The sequence below is a fragment of the Pseudorca crassidens genome, chromosome 20 (genome assembly GCF_039906515.1).
Source record: "Pseudorca crassidens isolate mPseCra1 chromosome 20, mPseCra1.hap1, whole genome shotgun sequence".
NCBI lineage: Eukaryota > Metazoa > Chordata > Mammalia > Artiodactyla > Delphinidae > Pseudorca > Pseudorca crassidens.
The window spans coordinates 47,904,759-47,930,006 of NC_090315.1; the positions used below are offsets into that span (position 1 = coordinate 47,904,759).

Consider the following 25,248-nt stretch of genomic DNA (forward strand, 5'->3'; position numbering starts at 1 on the left):
TTGGCTGTGTTGGGTCTTTGTTGCTGCACACCGGCTTTCTCTAGTTGTGGCGAGCGGGGGCTACTCTTCATTGCAGTGTGCAGCTTCTCATTGCTGTGGCTTCTCTTGCTGTGGAACACAGGTTCTAGGCGCTCGGGCTTCAGTAGTTGTGGCACGTGGGCTCAGTAGTTGTGACACTCGGCCTCAGTAGTTGTGGCTCGCGGGCTCTAGAGCTAATGCTCAGCAGTTGTGGCGCACAGGCTTAGTTGCTCCGCAGCATGTGGGATCTTCCCAGACCAGGGCTCGAACCCGTGTCCCCTGCATTGGCAGGTGGATTCTTAACCACTGCACCACCAGGGAAGTCCCCTCCATACGATTTTGATCCTTTGAAATTTATTGAGACTTGCTTTATGGCCTAGCATATGACCTGTTTGGATAAGTGTTCCATGTGTAGTTAAGAAGACAGCAGTTCTTGGGTATAGTGTTCTAAAAGTGTCAATTAGGTCAAGTTTGTTAATTGTGTTGTTCAAGTCTTCTATAGGCTCACTGAGTTGTTTCCTGCTTTTTGTGTTAGTTACTGAAAGAAAGCTTATAAATTTGTCTCTTTTTTCTTTAAGTTCTGTTATTAGGTACATACAAATTTAGGTTTGTTATGTCTTCCTTTTAAGTTGACTCTTTTTTTTTTGGCTGCACTGGGTCTTAGTTGTGGCGCACGGACCCTCTCGTTGAGGTGCACGAGCTCAGTAGTTGTGGCGCGTGGGCTTAGCTGCCCCGCAGCATGTGGGAACTAGTTCCCCGATCAGGGATCGAACCCACGTCCCCTGCATTGGAAGGCGGGTTCTTTACCACTTCACCACCAGGGAAGTCCCTAAATTGACTCTTTATCGTTATGAAATGTCCTTGTTTATCTCTAGCAATTTTTCTTGCCATAAAGTCTCTTGAACTGATGTTACTGACTCTTTTGGTTAGTGTTTTCATGGTATATTTTTTCTATCTATATGCCATATAATTGGTATTTGATTTTTTTAATCAATTCTGACAATCTTTGCATTTTAATTGGAATGTTTAGTTTATTTACCTTTAATGTAATTAATAGAATTGGTTTCATTTACCATCGTGCTATTTTTTTTATATTTAATCCTTAAGTTCTTTTCTCTTTATTTCTCCTTTCCTGCCTTTCTTTTCTTTGTATTACTCAGTTTTTAAAAATATCCTCTATTAGCATTTTTTGTTATTTATTCTTGTATTATCTTTCTAGTGGTTACCCCAAAGATTTCAAGGTATGCATCCTTGACTTATTATAATCTACTTTAAATTAATGCCTTTACCACTCCCCAAATAATACAAGAACTTTACAATTTAAATCTTTTTACCTTCTCCCATTCTTTATGCTACATATTATAACTCCCATAATCATTTTTTAAAAACAGTTGCTAGCAGGTAGATATGATATAATTTGAAATGTGAGTAAATAGAAGACAAATTCACTGTTGTGGAAATTAAAAGGAAGGGATAAAATCAAGAGAATTTTCAGAAAAACAAATTGTAAAACTCAGTGAGTGATCAAATATGGGGAGGGCAAAGGAAAGACAAGGCTTGAAAATGACTCAGGGTTATAACCTTGAGACTCAGGGTCTCAAGTGAATAGATACGGGAAGACTAGGACTGGGAGTTTGGGGTGTGTATGGGAAGAGAAAACACTGAGCTCAAGTTTTGAAATGAATGTTATGTAAAATTGGGGTGTGAAAGATGAAGCAGAGGACCAGATTTGGAAATCATCTAAATATATAACAATTTTACTAGAACTTGCATGAGGAATGAGTTTATCAGGACACCAAATATAAAAGGAGGCATATTCATTCATTCATTCATTCATCAAACATTTATCAAGTGTCTACAATGTGCCTACATGTCCTAAGTGCTGAGGACATAACAGAGAACAAATCAAACAAAACCCCTGCCCTCCTGGAGCTGACATTCTAATGGGAATATAATGGATGATTAGTGGTTGGAGTTAAAAATACATCATTAATTGAGACAGAGGAGTATTCACTATATAAGCAGAATCTGTAAAGATGCTGTCCATGAAACCTAGGAGTTGAAGAAAAGCTTGAATAAGGCAGAAATACTGTACTTCAATGGCTCCCAAACTTTGCTGTACTTTAGAATTTCCTGGGGAGCTTTTAAAAATCCTAATGCCCAGGTCATACCCCATCCCTGTTACATCCAAATGCATGGGGGTAGGTGCCAGGCACGAGCATTTTTTAAAGATAGCGAGGTGATTCCAAATGCAGCGAAGTTTGGGAACCACTGTCATACTTCGTCGAGTTTAATATGCTACGAATTGTAAGAAAGAGAAAATTCTGCCAATTAAACTCTGACAAAATGCTTAAGATACCATCAATGCAAGATGCATCTCAATTTCAGAGGTGTTATAATGGAACAATAATCAGCATCTTAGAATTGATGAGACTCTCTGGTCACAAGTGCATGGGCAGCCATGGAATGAGACCAATTGGATTTTCCCAGCAGTGCACATGACCTTAGAACAGAATGACTAGTTGGGTGTTGAATTCAGAACAGCACATGTTGTTCAAAATTTCAGTTCGTCTTGATAAATTAAACAAAGACGTTCCTGCTATTATGCCTCTTTCTAGGTTATCTCCCTTTTCCTCAGGGACCAGGAACTACGAAATCCTAGTATGCCCAGAACATGGACATTGGTTCCCAGAGATACTTCCTTAGTGCCAGCAATTCTCTTTGTAAAGACTGGGCCACTGGCAGACATACAAACAGATATTTTAAGCCTTTTAAAAAGCTTCTTAAACTAGCACCAACCCTGACACTTTATAAATGAGGAACTTCCAAGTTTCAGACTTCTAAATCAAATATTATCCTCAGACCAGCTTCCTATCAGTAAAGACAGCCAACCAGAGATGGTAAACCCACAGTCTGTCAAAACTTCAAACATAATCTGCCTTCCCCAGGATGAAATTGGTCAGAAGTCAGAGCATAAGGATCTTAGGATAAGTTTAAAAAACTATATTCCAAAGAGTTCATATAAACTTTCCTCAGTTTCTGCAACTGCATTCGTAGGACAGAAAGCAAGGACTTCTTCTAGGTCCCAGGAAACAGGTAGGGGTCAGGTTGGCATTTGTTTTTCACCTTAATCACTACACCCAGCAGTGCCCAACACACACACACACACACACACACACACACACACACACACACACACTCCAGTTTGCTGAATAGAACAGGTGATAAACAGAGCCTCTGCCCTCAAAGAGTTCAGAGTGGCGGAGAAATGAGTATACAGCATAATTAAACGCTGCCTGTCACATCAGCTTCTATCTGCAGTAACGAGCAGGCCCTCGGGCGTGAAAGCTGTTGGTAGAACCAGCCCTCCAAGTGCCTCAGGAGAGTGGGCACCCGCCTCATAACAATAACAGCTAACATTGTCAGAGTCCTTCCTGTGTGCCAGGCACTGCTGGGTGAGCTTTCTGTGTGTTTGTTCATTTAATTCTTCAACAGCACCTAAGCAATAGATCCTTTTATTATCTAATAACCCCATTTTTACAACTGGGTACAGAGAAGAGAAGGAACTTGCTCGAGGCAACACAGCTACCTCGAGGCAGGATTCAAACCTGAGCAGAGCCCTCGGCCACCTTAAGGTACTCCCTCCCCAACACGAGGGAGTACTTAACTGGATTTTCAAGGCCCCTCACATATCCAGCCTTGAGTTCTCACAATTAGAGTCACTTTTAAGGGTCAACTAGGGACAAATCCTGTACTGAATTAAGACATTATTACCTGGAAGGGATAACAAACTTGCTAGCTAACCTCACTAGTCAGGGTAAGGATATCAGTTCTGAGTGGCTATCAAAGCCCATTAAGAACCGTGTGTATCATTAAAACCAGGACCCTGGCAGTGATACCCAGCAGAGGGCAAGGAAGACCCTAAAACACTGGCACCCAAAGCTGGAGAAGCCTGATGCTGCAAAGAAGTGAGCCCCTGTCCAGGCCCTGAGAGCACCACAGCGGGGAAGCAGGAAGAACCATGTGGGCCTTGGCTGCAAGACGCGTTAGGAAATAGACCAAGGAAACTGCCTGGCAAGCATTTGGGAACAGTCACCCCTGGGTGCCAGCCACATTCTGGGTGGAGTTGAGCCATCCACCCCAGTCCCAAGACAGATCTCTAGATGGAATGGTGTTAAAATGGAGCTCTGCTTTTGAATCAGTGTAAGAAATCAGGAATTTGCTTAATTATGGCTCCAGGAAATAGTATGAAATTAGTCCTGGCCACAGAGAAATCAGCATAGCTGTAACCTGCTAAGCCCCCAGGTGGCCCTTCTCTCTGCTAGGGAAGCCCTGGGCTCCTTCCTCTGTTGTTGGGTGTAACCCAGTGGATTCTGGCCAGTTGTGTTTGTACAGTTGACCCTTGAATAAGGGTTTGAACGGTGTGGGTACACTTATACACAGATTTTTTTCAATAAACACGTACTACAGTACTGCACGATCTGTGTTTGGTCGAATCCAGGGATCATAAAGTTATACACAGATTTTTGACTGCACAGAGGTCACTGCCCCAACCCCTGCGTTGTTCAAGGGTCAACAGAATTTGTGTCTTTGGAGATTTGGAAAGATGGTGGAAAACTCAGCTATCTTCATCCCCAACACATGACACGGCCGCCAGCAGGAAGTAGGATCTCAATAAATGATTCTTGGAAGAATGAGTGAGTGAAAGAACAGATGAATAAGGGTCAGCTGTATTCACACACACATATGTGTATACATACATGTGTGTATATGTGCATATAAATATATATTTGTATGGTTGTGTGTTTGTTTTTTAATGGTTATGTTAGAGTCTCAACTGTAGTTGAAATTCTCATCTAACCAGAGTGAATTTTTTAGGATCCAGGACATGGATTCCACACTTTTTGCTCCGTTGAGGTAGGAAGGTGATCCAGTAACCTTACAAATTCCACATCCAATAAAATGGACGAAGCTCAGTAGGCTAGCCAGCTTCTCGCATAACCAAGGGCTGAAATGGCAGCACCTCAGTTATAGCTTACGCTTGTCTGGGCAGGAAAGGGGTTGTGCTGCCCCAGGAGGCCTTCTGACCCTCCTGGCACAGCTTTGTTCCTGGATCCAACCAGGTCAACCCTAGTGATTAAAGGGGTAGCAGGTGGTGCGGGCAGGTTGCCTTCACGTGCTGTAACTCTTTCTGTTTCCTGTGGGACACTTGCCAACTGTGGCTTTCAACACCCAGGAAACCTCTCCCTGGCTGGCAAGAATGCGGGGAGTTTTCATGGTAATTGCATTTCCTCCCCAAAAGGCCCTGCCCTTCCGAGCCTGGCCCCTGTGTTGCTGCCCAGGTATTTTACAAACACCCACTGCCTGCCGGTGCTGGGTCATTCTCACCCTGCCCCTGCACACACACCTCTCGGCCCTGCCCACCGGTGTCCTCTTAGCTGTGACAGCCACACTAACTTCATTTCCCACATTTACAACCACAAGTTGCTTAGAAAAAATTTCCCTGACTGCCAAGATTCCACAGGTAACATGACAGTCTGATTCCACAGGTAACATTCTCACACTGTGCTAGCACCAGAGATCTGCACCTGGAGGAAAGAGAAATCTTGACATGGGTCTTAGCCAAGTAGAAAGCAGATAACATATCTTCCAGGTAAGTACAAGATTACAGTAAGTCTCAATCTGGCTTCTTTATTAGCTGGGATTAAATTTGGCTAAATATGAGGGAAAACCCCAATTGACAGTGACTTAAGCACACAAGGTTTTATTTTCTCAAATAAAAGAGGTAGGGAAATAAGCAGACAGAGCTGGCATGAAGCCCTTTCCAGCTTATGCCTCTGGGATGACCTTGATCCTCAGGTCTAAAAAGGCTGCCAAAGCTCCAGACATCATGATCCGGGCAGCGGCAGACTTCCCAGAAGTTGCACACGGTACTTTCATACGTATCTCACTGAGTAGCATTTGGTCATGCAGCTACAGCAGAGATCAAAGGCTGAAGGAAATATAGCCTTTATTCTGGGAATCCAGAATGTAGAACCGTTTATAAGGCAACTCGCCTGATGTCTTCAGAGGTGACGGCTTTAGATTTAAAGACTAAAGAAACATACAGGTGAGCCTTGATTGACTCTAGAAGTTATTTTTAGGGCAATGGGAAAACTTGGAATATGGACTAAATGTTAGATGATATTAGGAAATCATGGCTGTTTTCTTAGGTAAGATCATAGAGTTATGTTTTCATAGGAACATATCCTTTTTCTTAGCAGATGCAGGCTATGAAGTACTTAGGAGTGAAGTGTCCTGACATCTACCATTTCCTTCAAAATGGTTCATCAAAATACTGTATATAAACAGATTAAAAAGATTGGTAAGAAAAGCATGGAAAAGATAGAAAGAATTAATGAGTCTAGGTGGAGGGGGGTATAGATGTTTGTTACACTATTTCAACTTTTCTTATGTCTAAATGTCTTATAATAAAAATTGGGGGAGAGTAATTTTTTACACTATTCTTTCAACTTTTCTTATGTCTAAATGTCTTACAATAAAAATTGGGGGAGAGTAATTCTCTATTTGGTTTGGCTGTTCCACGGTCTTTTTCACATAAGGTTGACTACCTCCTGATGAACAGGAATGCTGTTCCTGTCGGCACTCTGGAGCCAGTCAGTTTAGAGGGTCTGCGGGTAGTGGGTTGAATCCTGAGTCTTAGCCAGGGTGGATCTCAGAGTTTGTGGGTGTGGAGAGAGAAGATGGCATCTTGGCCCTCAGCTTCTCCAAGGGTGTCCCCTATCACCGAGATTGCAGCACAGCAGCAAGGATCCACAAGTCCCATCACCATCTGAGATAACAGATAGAAAATGAATCCAAGACATCTTGTACAGCAGAGGGCTCAGTGGTATATCAGGATACTACCGGGTAGAGCAGAGCAAGTGCTAGACTTGAAATTAGGAGACTGTGTCCTCCCTCTGCCATTTCTGCCCATATCCTCTTGGGGCAGGCACTTAGCTTCAGTTTCCTCATATGTAAAGTGCAGGTCATAACCTCTGCCTCACCTACCTCACACAAAGCTGTCTGAAGATCAAAGAAGACAGTGTGTGATTTGCTGTAAATTTACCAATGTACAAGATAATTAGGAAGATGACCTTGCTTGTCTGAGAACTATTTCATCCTATTAGGCTGCCATGCAGTTACCACAGACACCAGGACCAAATGAACTTTTCAAAATTCTGTTCATGGTGGTTTAGAAATATCTCCACAAATTCTTTTGACATTCCTCCCTTCAAAAATGGAAACTAATTTCCCTCCCCTTGTACTGATATGTGTGCTGGATTTAGTGTCTTGCTTCTAACATAGAGTTGCCAGGTAAATTACGTTATGCCCAATTAAATTTGGATTTCAGAAAAACAACAATTTTTTTTTTTTTTTTTTTTTTTGCGGTACGCGGGCCTCTCACTGCCGTGGCCTCTCCCGTTGCGGAGCACAGGCTCCGGACACACAGGCTCATCGGCCATGGCTCACGGGCCCAGCCGCTCCACGGCATGTGGGATCCTCCCGGACCGGGGCACGAACCCGTGTCCCCTGCATCAGCAGGCGGACTCTCAACCACTGCGCCACCAGGGAAGCCCAACAAGTAAATTTTTGCATAAGCATGTCCCAACTATTGCATGGGATGTACTTATACTTAAAAGCATATCCATTGTTTATCTGGAATTCAAATTTAACTGGGTATCCCGTTGTTTTTGTTTGTTTTACTAAAACTGGCAACTCTATTCTAATGAAGAGAATGAAAGTGACATAAGTAATGGTGTATGACCACCAAGACGAGGTCATAAAAGGCATCGGAGCTTCCACCTTGCTGTAGGTCACTGGCTCTGGGAGAAGCTGGGTGCCCTGGCATGAGGACACTCAGGCAGCCCTTCCTGCCAACAGCCAGCACCAGCTCCCAGGCCATCTTAGAAGTGGATGCCCCAGCCCCAGTGAAGCCTTAGATGACTGCAGCCCTGGCCAACCTCCTGGGAGACCCTGAGCCAGAACCACCAACTAATTTGCTCCTGAATTCCTGACCCGACACTGTGTGGAACAGTAAATGATTGTTGTTTCAAGCTGCTATGTTTTGGATCCTCAGGCTCAGCCCTGGCTGGCACTGTGGTCCCTACAGAATGTCCCCCACTTCTACGGGACTCTGAGCTTCGATCACTAGATCCCACTTGACCACCTTATTTCAGACCAATCAAGTGCCCAGGGCAAGTATCTATGAAAGCTTTTTTATAAAAAGTAATTGCACACAGGAAGTCTATATGTTAAAAGAAGATGAACTTTTGAGGGAGAAGAGAAGGGAAAAGGGACTAATACTTGTCAGAGGTCCTGTAAGGACCTTTACCTTCATCAGAAGGAGATACTCAGGCCCTGGGGCCCAGTTCCGCTGATTCCCAGCTGCCTGGTTTGGGGAGGTTATTTAATCTCTCAAAGCCCTCATTTTATCTGTGAATACAAGCATAGTAATACCTATTTGCAGGACTTTTTTGATGATTAGAAACATTGAAAATATTGTTTATTAAGAGATTAGGATGTGCTGAGCCATATTGCCCTTAGTATTTAATCCTCAGAACACCCCTTTGAGATGGGTCTGTCCTTCTCCCCATTTTACACATTAGGAGACTGAGGCCCACAAAAGTTACATGATGCCCACAGCAGGAGGAAAGACATGCAGGGTCGCCTGAAACAACTGAGAATGGGTGAACCCAGGGAAAGCTACACCCCTTCTGTTGCCCTTCCCTGCGTTTTTTTTTTTTTTTTTTACATTTATTTATTTATTTATTTGGCTGCGTCGGGTCTTAGTTGCGACACGCGGGATCTAGTCACCTGACCAGGGATCGAACCCGGGCCCCCTGCAGTGGGAGTGCGGAGTCTTAGCCACTGGACCACCAGGGAAGTCCCCCTGTGTCTTATTTGAAATCTCTTCTCTCTCTCTCCCAGATACACAAACACACACACACACACACAAATGGATGTGGCAATCACACTGGCTGCAGCCCAAAGTGGCTTGCTAAACCCACGGTTCCTTTTTTCTTTTTCCACCAAGGAAGAGACATAATGGAAACTATCTCCAGTGAGAAAGTGGAGAAGGAACAAGTTTATTCCAGGGCAGTACTTGAAAATTCCCGCGTGGAGCAGCCTAAGAGGAAAGGGGCCTCTCTTACAAAGTTGTAGAGAAAGTATGAACTGAACAACCCCCTCTAATGGCAACCTGGCGGTAACTATCAACATTTTCAGTGCACGTAACCTTTGCCTGAGCGATACCATTTCTGGGAATCTATTCCACAGAAATTTTACTGGAAGAGCACAAAGATACATAAACCAAGAGACTCGCTGATGTACTGTTTGTGATGTGAAAAACAAACAGTCTGCACGTCTAGCCATAAGCAAATACTGATATATCTGAGCTGCGGAAAACCAAAGGGCTGTTAGAAAGAGCAAGGTAGATTGAAGGGACGGACATTGAAAGACTCCATGATTATATGGGGAAAAAAAGCAAGTTGTGAAATAAGATTTAACTTACTATTTAACTAATGTGAATTTACTTATTTAACTAATGTGAAATTGGCAGGGGATGCACACAACACAAAATGCAAGAGTCAATAATGTAAATCATATTAGCAATTCTGCACACTAATCCACCCAACAGTCCTGGGCCTCACGGGGCATCGGCAACCTGGGCCTCCTCCCATGTGTCTCCCAGCATTGAGCTTCTCTGGGCTGAGTGTAGTTTCCAGCGTTAAGAAAAACAGGTACTCCTTACACCACAGGGCCCCTGAACGCAAGCCAACTACTTACGCTCGTGCTCAAGAGAAACAGCAGCCCGTTGAAGCTGTGCTAAAAGACAGATTGTCAGTCTCCAACAGAGAATCTTCCAAAGGGCAACTCTTCCCCTTTCCTTCCCCCTTTCCCTGAACAGTTCAGTCATAAAGCCATTAGCTGGCACAGAGCAAGGTAGGTGCCTGCAGTGGCAGCAAAAGAGGAGCAAGGGGCTCAAAGTAGAAAATCAATCAATACCCACACAGGACAAACAGGGCGCCCACAAAGTGTGTGTGTGCGTAAGCATTTGGTGCGGGGCGTCAGAGTCCTAGCTTACAAGGAAAGTGGCCATGCAGGGGGACAGGCCAGCAAAGAAGTCAGAGCCTAAATGAGGTGAGGGGGATGTCTGCCCCCGGGAGCAGCCTGGAGCAGGTATCGGAGCTGTACAAAGTGAGGACAGTGCCCAAGGGGTAAGGGATGGTGAAAGATGTCAGGACCCAAGCAAGGAAAAAGGATGCCAGCACATGGCAGGGGGTGGAAACCAGAGATTACTTACATATGAGAGGACTGATCAAATAAGAAAATAGAGTAAGTATAGAGGTAGTCAGGGTTTCCACAGTCAGAGAAGAGAGTTACAAATATGGGGAGGGAAGAAACTAGAATTAAACTTATGGTTTGGAATTGGAATTGAAGGTATCAGTCTGAACTCATGGTTTTCAATATAGAGAGATATAGAAATATAGATGTATGTGTACATGTATATTCCCTAGCTCTATCCCTGGTCAGGGCACTAAGATCCTGCAAGCCACATGGTGTGGCCAAAAAAAAAAAAAATAGTTCTTTGTACTATTCTTGAAACACTTTTATATGTGTGTGTGATAGATTTTTTTAAAAAGACAGAATAGCTATGGGTATGTGCGTGCATATACAAAGAAAACTGACTGGAAAAATCTAGATGGATACAAAAGTTAACTGTGACTACCTCTAATACGTGGGATTGTTTGAGGAGGGAAGGAGGTAGACAACATTTATTTGGGGGCTATACTGTTTAATTCATGAATAGGTATTATTTTCATACTAAGATTCTTTTTTTTAAGAGATCATTACCTCTATTTTTTATTATTTATTTATTTATTTATGGTTGCACCAGGTCTTAGTTGCTGCAGTGGACTCCTTAGTTGCGGCTCCAGGGCTCCATAGTTGTGGCTCACCAGCTCCTTAGTTGTGGCATGTCGGGTCCTTAGTTGCGGCACATGGGCTCCTTAGTTGTGGCATGCAAACTCTTAGTTGCAGCATGCATGTGGAATCTAGTTCCCTGACCAGGGATCGAACCTGGGCCCCCTGCACTGGGAGCACAGAGTCTTATCCACTGCACCACGAAGGAAGTCCCTAAGATTCTTTTTTAAGAAACAGGAAAAAGATCTTTGTAAAAGACAGCAGGAGACTGACTGTTGGCTTCTTGGCAGAGGCAGTGGGCAGAGGCTGAGGGCTGAGGCCGAGATTCAACGATGAGACAAGGACATATTACCTCTACAGCAGCCACAGGCCTCTCCACAGAGCTACCAAGAAATTTTAAAATCAAACCTGCACTGAGGTGAAGAGAATAAAGGTAATTTCCTGTTGGCTGCGAAGGCGTACTGACATCTACAGCACTTCCCAGCCGAGGTTTTCAACCTCCAATCACCATTTGCTTTTCAGTTTTGAAAAGGTTAGCATTTCTGTTTCTTTAGTTAATGACTAGACCTCTTGAGCCCCTTGTCTAGTGTCTTCAAGCACCTCGAGAACCTGCCTGCCCAATGGCCCACAAGTCACAGATTTTTAAATAAGGGGGATAACAAGCCCATTTTCTGAACTATGTCTCTCCAAAATTGCCATGTTAAAATCCAGACTGGCAGTATCTCAAAATGTGACCTTGTTTGGAGACAGGGCCTTTACAGAAGTAATCAAGTTAAAATGACCAGCATGACCAGTGTCCCTCTGCGCACAGAGGGAAGACCGGGTGCAGACATGGAGAGGATGGCCATCCACAGCCCTATTCTTGCAACTTTTATCTAAGTTTGAAATATTTTCAAAATACAGTTAAAATTTTAAATAAAAATAAAGATAGAATGAAAGAGAGTCAAGCTCCTGGGAAGCCCACTACAGATCCCGGGGGAGCAGAGGCCTGGAAGGACCTACAGGATCTGGGCAAGAGGGCTGGGATTTAAATTCAGTTTTTAAATGACTTTATTTTACCGTGATTTTCCCTCCAAATGTCTAATGTCCTTGTAATATTAAAGGATCCTGGGGTTTGAATCTAGAAAGAATCATGGATGCAGTTCCTGTCCAACAAGTGGTTGAACAAAGCCTTGCATTGCTTCTGGTGACCCTCATGCTTGGCTTTTCCAGTCCAGCCGGTGGAGGGGCCCCTGTGGTTTGGGGATGTGGTCTCCTCTCTCCATCAGCCACAAAGGCTCGCTTGATTTAGCGGGACGGTTCCAGATCAGGCTTCCCACCGACCCATCCTCACCTCCGATGATCTGCTCCAATGGCATCTGTGACTCTGGTAAAACCCTGCTCCCTGGAGAAAGAAAACAAAGCAATTTCAGCAAATGGTAAAGGAAAGGCCTGGCTCTTACTGGAAGCCCACGCTCAACCAGGCTCCATCTCGTCCGTAACTGCACCTGCCTCGCTCTCCCAAACGCATGCTCGTGCCCTGTACAGTGTCTTCACCCTGGAATCTACCCAGGTCTTCAGGCCAGGGAGGGAATCAATTTTAAGTACCGACAGCTCCTGACATCAAGCCAGTGTTACTGAATGCCACCAGAACTCCTCGGGCCTATAAACACCATTGCCTTGGAAGTTAATTGAATTCCTTGGCACTGTTTGACCTTTGTCAAAAGAGCAACAGGGTAAGTTTCCCCTGCATTTGGGGTGTACCCCTCAAACGCATTTTCAATGAAGAATAAAGACTGATGAATAGCATCCCCTTGATTTGAGTCATTCTGAGTTGATACCACATTAACTTTGCCTGGTTCAAGCCACAGGTGGCCCCACTCACTTCAAAAGGGCCTCCAGCTCCCGCTTGACTCTACCCACCAGGGGCGGCCCCCGGTAGGTGAGGGCTGTGTACAGCTGCACCAGGGAGGCCCCCGCCCGGATCTTCTCCAGCGCGTCCTGCCCGCTGCTGACACCGCCAACCCCGATGATGGGAACTCTGCCTGCAGAGAAGCACACAGCACACTGTGAGGAAGGCTGGGTGACAGGAGAGCCAGGAGCTGTTTGGCTGCAGCCCCGGCCCCCTGCTGAGTGCAGCAGTTCAGGAACCCCGATACCATCACAGACCCGGCGCCTGAGCCACACGTAGATCTGAAGACAGGGACGCCAAATTCTTGCCTTGGGTGAGTGCATACATCTCCCTGACGGTTTGCGTTGATAAATCTCGGAGGGGCTTCCCGCTCAGCCCTCCCATTTCAGAGCGCAGGGCCCCCTGGAGGCTGGCAGGGCGACTCACTGTGGTGTTCGTGACAATCAGTCCATCGATGCCCAACTGCAGTGTGAGACAGAGAAAGAGCCCCTAAGTCAGGCCACGATGGACTTGGAGAAGCTTCCCCGGGGGTCTGAGAGAGCAGCCAGGCCGGGCGCCCACGCCTAAGGCCACAGAAGCAAGAGCTAGACCAGGCCTCACTCACTATGCTTTCTGGGCAAGTGTCAGAGTGAGCCTCAACATGATAGTAGCAGCCATCATGTACCAACCACCCGTACAGTTCCCCCAGGACACGGTTTAATCCTTAGAACAACTCAATCTAGAGTGTCCTGTCCAAAGCCTCCAGGTAGTAAGTGGCGGAATCAGGATTTCAACCCCGGACTGCCGGGCTCAGTCTGTGTTTGCGCTACTCCCGTATGACACACAAACCCAGGGTTAGACTGGAGAAAGACAGAACACTGCAGTCTGCCCAAGACTGAAGGATGCACAGCCTTAAAGCCCTTGCTGAAGGAAGAGGAGGGAAGATGAGGGAAGAGGCAGGAGAAAATGACCCATTCAAACATTTATTGAAACATTTACTTTTTATTTCAGGCATACCTCATTTTATTGCACTTCACTTTATTGTGCTTCACAGGTACTGGTTTTTTTTTTTTACAAGTTTCTGGCAACCCTGCACTGTCAGATGATGGTGAGCATATTTTCAGCAATAAAGTTTTTTTTTAATCTGGATTATTACACCTCAAATGTTTTAATAAAACAGAAAATAAGAATAAAGTATTTTTTAATTAAGGTATGTACATTTTTTTTAGATATAATGCTATTGTGCACTGAACAGACTACAGTAGTGTAAACGTAACTTTTATATGCACTGGGAAATCAAAAAGTTCATGTGACTTGCTTTATTGCAGTGGTCTGGAACTGAACCCTTAATATCTCCAAGGTCTGCCTGTATACGATAAATTACATCCTGACAGCCCTCCATATAACAGAAAGGAAACCACAAAGACTGCCGTCTGGGCTAACCCAGCTGGCCAGGTGGCCTCTACAGGCAATGAAGGGCATCCCCCAGGCACCGACACTCACCTCTCTCACCACACTGGCAATATCCTCCTTGTCCTGGGCCGTGAGGTCAGGAGCGATCTTCACCAGCACGGCTGGCTTGTGCACTACCTTCAGGGCATCCCTCTCCTGCAGCACCTAGAGCAACATGGGGCCAGAGATGAGGACCCCCAAGACTGCAGTTGACAGTATAACCGTGACCTGCAGCCGCAGATCAGTGTGTTTTCACACTAGCTGTCAGAATAAAGCACCAGCAATTTCTCCTTTTCAGGAAACACCGCTCTCAATTATGCAAAAGACCCCATCAAGTCAGAGCTGATTCCACTCTCTTGAACCAAGAGATCCCCAAGAGTGAGTCCCTAATGTCATTGGCATTGGCTAATATATCAAGGTTTATTTAGACTTTTGTTCCTAAAAGAGACAGCAAATACTGTCACAAGCACGGTTTAATGAAAAGTCATTCTATTCATTCATTCAATGTGCTAGATGCTAGGGACAGGGTGGTAAATGAGAGATGTGGTCCCTGCTCTCACGGACCTTGTGGGTTAACAGCAGGGATACATAACTGAGCAGCTGACTAATACTGAGCACAATCAGTGTTATACCGGGAATCAGAGGGAAGCAAGGGGTCCTAACTGGTCCAGGTCTTAAGGACAACTGCTCGATAGTGGATAGCAACGTTGAAGCTTTGCCCTAGAGGATGAGCAGGTAGGACAGGCTGGTGGAGCGGGATGTAATTGCCCACCTTGGTCAGCAGGCGGCGCAGCTCGGCCTTTCCCTGAAGGCTCCTCAGCCCAGCTGTGTTGGGACTGGACACATTCACTACCAGGTAGTCAGCCAAGGGGCCCAGGACTCGAACCCCCTCTGCGTAGTCCGAGGCAGCGTCAACCGAGGTCTTATTCTTCCCCAGGTTTATTCCCAGTGGCAGCCCATCTGTAAATATCACTGGTCAGGATTTTGTCCCCACTCACCGCTTCCTGTGCAACATTCTGAAGCCATCCTTGACCGAAGAGCCCACGAACAGCCTCACAGGCTTTCCAACTCCAAATGTGACCTTTCCCGCGCCAGCTGACAAACGCTGACCTACGCACGGCGCTGTTGCCTGCGGGCCAAGAACCGAGCCCTCCACCTTCATCTGCGCAGCTGGGTTTGGGCAGCTCCTAGGATGTTTTACCGCTTTGTGCCCTTTTTCTTTTTTAAGATTTAATGGAAAATGGAGAAATTAGGAGCGCAAATACTAGTGTTTAAAAAGGTAGGGCTCGTAAATGAAATACGACTGAGAAGAGACAGAAGTCAGTAGCATGCCACAGGGGCAGCTGTTTACCCTCAAGGGCTGCTTGTTAGACTTGGGTCACGTGACTGGGTGTGCAGTCATGAAGAAAAAGCAAAATTAAAGGATATGTATAAAATACTGGAAAATATTTTCGATTCTCATGCCTAAAATGTAGAGGCATAACGGTTTTATAATTTCCATTCTCTGAGAAGGGACTCCCCCTTGTAACTAAGGTGACCACACATCCCAGTGCTCCCAGGACAGCCCTGAATACTCCTGTAGCCTGGGCATAATTATTCATGCCTGCATCCCTTCCACTCTCAAAAGTGTTGTCTCAGTTTGCACAGTAAGTAATATGGTCACCTTACTTTAAAATCCAGGGAATTATCACTTGACTTGTATTTTCGACTTTCAGTGTGTTTCTGAAATGTATTTTTCTATGTGTGAAAGCAAGGGCTTGTCTGTACTTGACTTCTCCTAAGATACTACCTTATCTGCAAAGGCTAAAGTATATCCATGGTACCACCTGCTTTTTCCAGCTAACTGGGACGTCCAGTTAGCTCACAAAATGTATGTCAGGTCAGGGAGGATCAAAGAACAACATCCAGTACTGCTAACTACCTTCTCACACCTTAAATGCAGTCACCTGTTTTATCATCAACTTGAAAGTAAATGAAATTCGTGTCACTCACTTCATGAGTGGAAGGGAGGGGAGGGGTTTAGTATCCAGTTAGACAAATTATATAACAAGGTCTCCAAGCCTCCCAAATCAAGTGAAGATGGTTTGGAAACTGTAATTCTTTTCCACACAGGTAAACCAGCTTAATAGAGAATATCACTTTCATGTAGCCAGTGGATCTTTCATTAGTAGCCATTTGCCCCAAATGACAAGATTTTGGAGTTAGACAAAAATTGCTGAATTACTCTACCCGCAAAGGGCACCACAGCTCTTAACAACTCATGTTGCTTGGTATGATGCTAGCAATAAGCTGTCTTCAAGGCTTCCAGCTGCCGGTGAACACCATGTGCAGAGCTCTGCTATGGGATTTTGTCTCCAACAAATGTCAGCACCACAGTGGGGGGCGAGGAACGGGCAAGGGAGAACGGGAGAAAAGTGGTATAAGGGGCACCGTGAACAGTTAAAAGAAGGAAAGGGAGACAAGAAGGCAGGAGAGTATCACAAACCATGAAAGTCCTATCATGACCTTCAAAGCCCACAAGTGGCAAGGTCTATCTACAGTATAGCAGGGTCTGGTTCTGCCAAAGCCAGGGAATTCCAAACAAGGTCATTTCCTACTCCCCAAATCAGAGATTGCTAACTGCCTCGGCCCTTTCAATCTCGCGTTCAGAAATGAATCCAGTACCGCAGGTTTTTCTCATCTCACCACCAGGACATCTAACGAGGCTAAACTCCTGGAAGGAGTTCCAGAAAGGCCCACCAAGGAAGATGGCTGCAACCCCATGCAACCCTAGAGGGCACCTGGGAAGGTACAGTGAGGATGGCATGGTGCCAAGACCACTGTGTTCACCCCAAGGGACAGCAAGGCAGAGAGCCCCAGGGAATGAGTATCAGCACCTCCAAGGCAGCCTTCAGAAATGCATGGTGTGGGCTTCCCTGGGCGCAGTGGTTAAGAATCTGCCTGCTAATGCAGGGGACACCGGTTCGAGCCCTGGTCCAGGAAGATCCCACATGCCGCAGAGCAACTAAGCCCCTGCACCACGACTACTGAGCCCGCGTGCTGTACCTACTGAAGCCCACGTGCTAGAGCCGGTGCTCCGCAACAAGAGAAGCCCCTTTAATGAGAAACCCATGCAATGCAACGAAGAGTAGCCCCTGCTTGCTGCAACTAGAGAAAGCCCTAGTGCAGCAACGAAGACCCAATGCAGACAAAAATAAATTAATGAATTAAAAAAAAATGCATGGTGTTTCCAAATAAGTCATGAAGGATATTTTCCCCAATGCCGGGAGTAGTTATCTCTGAGTAGGGAAGAGTGTGAGTAATTTTAATGTTCTTCTTTATGCTTCCCTGCATTTACTAACACTTCTATAATTAGCATTCATTATTTATAATGGACAAAAGGACAACAGAGCAGGATGTACAAAGATGGCGCCCAAGCCCTGCTCGCATCAACTGCCTATGTGATCACAGAGCAGCCACTCTGCACTGCTTACTTCCAAGCTGTCCCAGTTTGACACAGGTTACATAACGAGGCAGGAACTAAGTGTATCTTTGCTCAGTTGCGAAATTCAGTTAAGAGCTTGGAGGGTGTGATGGAGCCAGGAAAATTCCTCTAGCAGAGGAGCCCTGAGTTCCATACTGTTTTTTCCTATTGTTCAATCATGTTCACTTCACTAGGAATGTTCCTGACTTTCTCCCACAAGTTTCCTTCCAACAACTGAAGAACAGCCCTCTTAGGCAGGCCCCCTTTACCTTCTGTGAGCCTGGCCTGCGTCTGCTGTCTGGCCCGTAACCTGTGTTCCACCACTGAGAGTCCATGACTGTTGAATCCGTATCTGTAGCACAGAAGAGCGTTAGGGAGGAGATAAGGTTAGAGCCCTCAGGCAGAAAGCAAAGACTCTGGAGGGATGGCTCCATGGCCATTTTCAACATATATTTATGATGTAAAAATCAGAGTCAGTTCTTAGACTTCTAAAGTCTAAACACCCCTGGAAGTCCTAGAGAACTTGCCAGAACACCATCAAATACAAAGGGAAAGATTAAAATTTGCCAACAAGCCACTTAGCCAACTAGCACTATAAACAGCCCAGACCTGTCTGGACCTAGCCCACTCCTGCTTCCCACCCAACGGGGCCCTCACCACTCTGATGACCCATCTTCCCACCTCCTGCCTGTGCCCCACGAACACGCTTCCTGGAACCCATCCTGCCGCTCCATTCCCCCATCCTTTCTACCTATTAAATCTCCCTCTTCCTGGCCCAAGTCAAATGCACCCTCTCCTCCTTGCATAAAGCTTCCAGCCACAAATGATCCCTCACCTCCTGGCATTCATGGAGTGCTTTGTACCTATCTTTCTCCTAGCTTGGGATGTACGTATATGCTTCAGTTCCCCTACTGGGTTCCAGTCTCCTCGAGGACAAGGGACACATCTCCTCCCTCACCTGCCACTAGACACTCCGCAAAGGCTGGGCCTCGCCCCTCTTGATCATCTCTACGTCCCCAGCCCCACGGTGGGTTGTTGGCCTAATGGCCATCCCCACTCCCTTCCTCCTTGCCTGTGGAACCCAGCTCCCCTGACATGGGGTAAAAATGCCAATGACTCCTTTCCCAGCCTCGCTGGCAACTCAAGCATGAACTTGAGATGGGGCTTGGTCACTGAGACACAAGGTGATGCCTACCAGGGAGCTTCTGGGAAAATATCTCCCCCCATATCCATACTTCCTTTCCCTTTCTGCTCTCTGATGTCCTCATGCGAGGATGTATGCTTGCAGCTGGGGTAGGCATCTTACAAACGAGAAGGGAAGGCCCACAGAGGTTGGACCAGAGTACTGACGCCACCCTGCCGCTCAACCAACCCTAAAACTGCCTACTTCACCCGTAATGAGAAGAAAATAATAACAAATGCCTATTGTTTAAGCCACTTTGTCACTTGCAGCCAAAAACACCTAACAGATACATGTAGTTGTTGACTCATGTTCATTCAGCACCCACCCTGTGCGAGGCAGAGCAGGGAGCCTGGGCACACAAGTGCTTGGAGCTCAGGCCCGGCCCTCTTGTGCCACTTCTCACCCACGGGACTCTGCCAGGCACTGTCTTCCTGGTACCTGCAATTATTTGTGGCAGCCGAATCATCAACAAATATTTTTTGCCTGAATGTTCTGAAGATATTGATCCCAGCCTACAGGGGAAAGGTCAGTAACTCGATGTCTAATGCTGGAAATTTTCCCCGAAACAAGCACGATGATGCAGGACGTGCAGCCAAATAAACCACGTCAGTCTCCCAGGAGGCCCTTCATGATCCCAAAGGTGCCTACCAACGCCCCCAACGAGGCTCTCAAAACTCTGTTACCGAAAAGAAGGAACTTCTTCACTCTCTGGGTTAGCTGTAGAGAAAACTGCCCAGGGCTTACAAAGAGAAGGGCTTTACACGGTCTAGAAGGGCCTCTCTTCCTAAAAGCAGCCGTCTATGTTGATTATTAAATTTCCCAGTTACTAAAGGCTGGAGCTGTGCTGTCAGGTGCAAGAGACACTAGCCATGTGTGGCCACTGAGAGCGAAGCCTGGCCAGTCCAAAGCAAGAGTGCCGTAAGGAAAACATACTGGATTTCGAAGACTTGGTACAAGTGAAAGAAGGGAAACAGCCAGTCATTTTTATATTGCTTAATATTAAAATTATGATAGAGTATATTAAGTATTTCTAATTAAGTAGTATAATGAATAACTGTTACAAATAATAATTAAATAGAATATATTATTAAAGTTAATTGCACCTGTTTCTTTTTGCTATTTTATTGTGGCTACTAGAATATTTTAAATTACATATAGGGCTCATGATATTTCTACTGGACAGAGCTGGGCAAGGACACTGGAGTAACAATGTGGAAAAAGCACAAACTCTAAAGTCAGATAAGCCAACATCCGTTCCCAGGTTCTCCCGCTTCTGATCTCGTGACTGTAGCTAAGTCGTGTAGCTCTGTTAACCTCATCGTGTATACACGTTAAACTGAAATCATAAAACCTGCTTTTATGCCCGCACAGAGTAGATGCTCAACATGGTTCCAGAACATTCCAAATGACAGAAAAATGTCCACACTGTATGGCAGAAAAAACACCCCAAGTGTCCTGCTGGGGAGAAGGCTGCTCACCTACCTGTTAATGACGGCTTGGTCCTCAGGGAGGCGGAAGACCCTGGGTCTGGGGTTTCCTTCCTGAGGTTTTGGTGTAACACTGCCTATCTCAACAAAACCAAAGCCCATCTTGTAAAGTCCATCCACAGCTTCCCCGTGCTTGTCAAATCCTGCAGCGATTCCTACTGGATTTCGGAATTTATGGCCCAGGACTCTCACTTCCTAGGGAGAAGGAGACAAAGTCACAGGCACACAAGGCCACGTTGGTGTTTCTCAAAGCGTGGTCCACGGCACGCCTACATCAGAATCACCTGCTTGTTAAACAGCAGATCCCAGGGCCCATCCCCGGACTAAGGAATCAGAATCTCTGGGGGAGGGTGGGGAAGAATGGAACTCTGAGGGAACTTGTTTTTAACAGTGCTCTCCAGGTGATTCTGATGCCAGCCAGAGTTTGAGAACCATCAGGCTTTATCATCACTAAGGAGAAAAACAGTGTTTCCACCATGGGTTGAGCGGGAGACAGGTGCTGCCTTTTCCAATTACGGTGAAGAACTGTACCTTCTTATCCACTATTTAGCCCCTAGATGGTGCTATTCTGAAACAGTCAGGCAGCAAAATCCTTTAATCTTAGTAAGTCAGCCCCCGCTGTGTCCCTCCTCAGCCAGGTGATACCACGGCCCAGCTGTGTCCTCACGACTCCAGTGCTCGACCCAGCAGCACTGATTGCTGGGCCCCAGAACCAGGCTGGGCTGGAAGCAGGTTCTTCCCTGGCAAACATGGGGCGGATTCCTGATTGTTCTCTATGATGAAAGTGACTGGGGCCTAATTACTGTCAGGTCTAGCCTAACTCCTGAGGGACTTAGTATTCACACCCTGATCTAGCCAACAAATCTAGAAGCAAGATAAATACGTTAAAATGTGGGAAAGGAATCGGGATATCGTAAAGTCAGCAGTCGCCAACAGCATCGTCACTGTCAGCTGATATGGCAGGAAAGCCTGTGCCAGGACTAGCAAGGACCTCCAAGGGTGGTACCATCTGGCCTTGGAAGCAGGAGGAAGCAAGGTTGCCCCAAGGAGGGGAAGAAGAGATGGCAGTGAGTGTGTGCATGCGGTGCCTCGGGGACTGGGAGGCTGGGAGGGTGGCCACACTGGGGGCCCTGGGGGCCGTGCTCCAGGATGGGTCTCTCGGCCCCAGCTGCTCAACAGGCTCCCTGGGCAGTCTTCAGTCCTCAGGCCCAGAGATGACGGTCAAATGGGGCTGGCACCAAACCAGAGCATCTGCGTACAGGTCTCCCCCACCTTTCCGAAGTTCTCTTTATGTCACTTTGCTTTTACGAAAGACCTACATTTGTACCTGTTTTCTCTAACCAACAGGAATCCAAAGAGGATTTTCACTTTTACAGAAAAAGGTGCCACGTGTGCTCAAAACTGCAGGATGGGAAGTGAAAGGGATTCTAAGACAAAAAGGGAAAATGTAGAGAAGGCCCCTTTGATTGCTAACAGTGACCCTTCCCCAAAGAGGTCTGAGTGTGTTTTCTTCATGTTCACATCATTCTAATGTTCCCCATTTGGTAAGAAGTCTCCTAAATGGAAACTGTCTGGGCTTGCACGAGGATGTAGATTCTAGGACGTGGATTCTTGCACTTTGTTCGCTGCAGAAACCCCAGCACACAGAAGAGTAAGGGGATACGGTGGGGCCCCTGTGTTGAATGCAGGACGGAATGAGGCTGGGACAGGAGTCGTATGCTTTCCTCAAAGGGCTTGGCTAGACATGCCTACATCACATTAGATGTTAGTGATGCTGGCATGCTTCCCTTTTCAGCAGAGGTGAACACTGAGCTACCCGAGACCTCCGCGAGGCAGGATGGCGGCTAACGGACGGATGCTGAGCCAGACTCCATGGGTTTGATTCCTGGCTTAGCCACTTCCTAGCTGTGTGCATTTGGGTAAGTCACTTAACTACTCTGCACTTCAGCGTTCTTGATCTGTAGATGGGGATGACGGTTTGGGGTGGGGGGCTAATTTGGGACTCTGGTTTTCAAAAGGATCAGCCCCAGCTAAATAAATTAGGGAACTTTGACCTTGACCCTCGTGTCTATCGCACAAGGTGTTACAGGAGTACCTACCAGCATGTCAGAGTCTTGAAACGTGGCACGAGGAAGGAGGCCCAGGGAGGTGACGTGAACAGCCAGCCTGTGGGCTGCCTCGGGGTTCAGCAGCCCCTGCAGAGCCGGCATCAAATGGTCCGCGTAGAAACATTCATCCCCCGTGGCCGTCAGGTAGGAGGCGAAGAGAAGTCCTCCGCCCCCCAGGATCACCATGGCATCCTGGGCCCGCTTCTGGAAAAAAGAGCCAATGGGGCCCCCTCAAGGCCAGGCTGTAGCACCTTCTCTGAACCCTTTACACGACTCACACACACACACAGAGGACATAACATGCAGTGATGTCCGTGGCCTTCTGCTAACGCTGGTCTCCTTGGGTTCTTGCTCACGTATTGCCTCTACAGTCAGAGGCTGTATCTGCACTTCTGCTGACACGCACTCCTCTAGCCCTGAAGGACTCCAGGCCAGGGATTTCAAGAGGGGCAAGGCTTCCCTGGTGGCGCAGTGGTTAAGAATCCACCTGCCAATACTAGGGGACATGGGTTCAATCCCTGGTGCGGGAAGATCCCATATGTCGCGGAGCAACTAAGCCCGTGCGCCACAACTACTGAAGCCCGCACGCCTAGAGCCCGTGCCCTGCAACAAGAAGCCACCGCAATGAGAAGCCCACGCACTGCAACGAAGAGTAGCCCCCACTTGCCGCAACTAGAGAAAACCCGCGTGCAGTAACGAAGACCCAACGCAGCCAAAAATAAATAAATTAAATATTAAAAATTTTTTAAAAATCTTTAAGAGAGGCAGTATTGCCCCCTAGGGACATGTGGTGGGCACCCGGAGGAGAATGTTAATAGATTTAGTGAGCAGGAAGTCAGTAAAGTGAGAACGGTCCCTATCGTGTGTGACTTTTGAACATCCTACTGACATTCACTAGGTAAAAATATCTGTTCATATTATCTGAGCCTAGAAATGCAAACTCTATTTCCCCACATAAACACAATCTCCTGTGTGGTTTTCATCTGTATTGACTTTCCAGGAATGCAATTACCTTGTAGATTGAGGGATGACTATACTGTTTTGCACAGAACATTACCAAGAATCACTCACTGTTTCAGAAAATCCATGTGGAATGGTTCAGTGCTTTGCTTAGATGTTTGACAATAAAACATTCCTGTGGCACTAGAATTTCTAAGTAGAGGCTTAAACACCTGACTCACTACCTAGGTGACTCATGCCCTAATATTTATGGGTTGAAATACATATTATTTTATTATAAATTTACTTCTCCTTTATATTCCAGTTAGGACATTATGTTGACTTTTTAAAATTATATATAGAAAGATTACATTATACATAAATTCCACTTCAGGATAATAAAGAGGGTTGCAAAAAAAAATTTTTTTAAAGGAGCCTCAGGTCTTTTTTTTAAATTTTATTAAAGTATCATTGATTTACAATGTTGTGTTAATTTCTGCTGTACAGCAAAATGATTCAGTTATACATGTATATATTCTTTTTCATATTCTTTTCCATTATGGTTTATCACAGGATATTGAATATAGTTCCCTGTGCTATATGGCAGGACCTTGCTGTCTATCCATTCTACATATAATAGTTTGCATCTGCTAGTCCCAAACTCCCAATCTTTCCCTCCCCCACCCCCCTCCCCCTTGGCAACCACAGGTCTGTTCTCTAAAGAGCATCAGGTCTTCTTGGATCAAGCTCAAACATCGCTCATAATACTTTTCTCTAATTATCACTGCCCAATGCTGAGTTCCTCACTCATTCATTCATTCAATCATTCAGCACATAGTGACTGTGCACTCAAGGATGGGCTACAGACCGAGTCCCTGCCTTTACAAGGAGTACAACCTCAGAAGGAGACAGAAATCAATGATCATGCAAACATATAACTGTGACAAAGCTATGAAGAAAAAAGTGAGAGAAGAACCTTACAATCAAAGAGGTAGAGAAAGGCTTCCTTGACCAAGTGCCTTAAAGCTGATATTCAAAGGATAAATAGAAGTTAATTAGGCGGCAGGGCGGGGCGGTGTAAATGCTCTCTCCACTCTTGGCGGCAGAGGAGAATGAGATGCACCCAGGTGATTTGAGTTTCGTTCCCTGAACAAGGAAGTGACCTGATCGGATTTGCCTTCAGGGTCACTCCTAGCCGTCAACATAGATCTAGTATTCATTTTTCTCGCTTCTCCTCCAGGAGACTGTAGGAACGCCCCTTATGTTGATCAACAGATTTCTGAGCGCCGTTACAAAGACCCTGCCCTAAACTTTTATCTAAAAGGGTTGGCACCATGTTTTACTGTAATTTTATTCCAGGTTGGATGCTGCACCACACTGCTAGGCGATCCTGTGTTCACTAAGCGCCCTGTGCCTGGCTCAATAAAGGCCCACGTGCGCTGACACAGGTCGGCATCTACTCCGTTTACACGTCCGTTTACACAGTGACCACGTACATGTGTAAATGCACACGCACGATCATTTGCGGCTGTCCCCAAAGACACAAACGTGCCAAAGAGGCCCACCCTCTCGGAGCCGCCTCCCGTCCACACCTCGCCCAGGCTAGCCCTCCCTCCATCCTCCCCCCACCTGCCTTCCCGCAAGTTCTCTCCTCGCCGCTGCAGGGCCGCACCAGCTGAACTCACTTTGAGCTGTCTCCACGCCATGCTCCTTCCGCCACTGGGCCCGCCTCTGTCTCGTTTCCATTGGAGCAGATGGCGGTG

At 46.2% G+C, this 25,248-nt stretch overlaps 1 protein-coding gene and 1 long non-coding RNA gene across 5 annotated transcripts; one reads left to right on the top strand and one right to left on the bottom strand.

Annotated features, from left to right (window-relative positions):
* Positions 1-5,575: 5,575 nt before the first annotated feature.
* On the top strand, positions 5,576-22,657 carry LOC137214614 (uncharacterized). Its single transcript, XR_010938956.1, has 4 exons — positions 5,576-9,265; positions 11,274-13,187; positions 14,604-22,357; positions 22,519-22,657. It is a non-coding gene; the product is annotated as an uncharacterized lncRNA (long non-coding RNA).
* On the bottom strand, positions 12,018-25,240 carry DHODH (dihydroorotate dehydrogenase (quinone)). 4 transcript variants are annotated; one of them, XM_067718638.1, is made up of 9 exons: positions 25,171-25,240; positions 22,538-22,750; positions 20,434-20,633; positions 18,038-18,120; positions 15,078-15,265; positions 14,357-14,470; positions 13,301-13,336; positions 12,848-13,007; positions 12,227-12,367 (listed from the first exon to the last, which is right to left on the bottom strand). In XM_067718638.1, exons 1-8 carry the CDS (start codon positions 25,189-25,191, stop codon positions 12,849-12,851), a joined length of 1,014 nt encoding a protein of 337 aa, XP_067574739.1. In that variant the 5' UTR covers positions 25,192-25,240; the 3' UTR covers positions 12,227-12,367; position 12,848. The 4 variants fall into 4 exon arrangements, with proteins under 4 accessions (XP_067574738.1, XP_067574739.1, XP_067574737.1 ...); XM_067718636.1 differs by having other exon boundaries at positions 13,183-13,336; XM_067718635.1 differs by having other exon boundaries at positions 13,132-13,336.
* Positions 25,241-25,248: the final 8 nt, after the last annotated feature.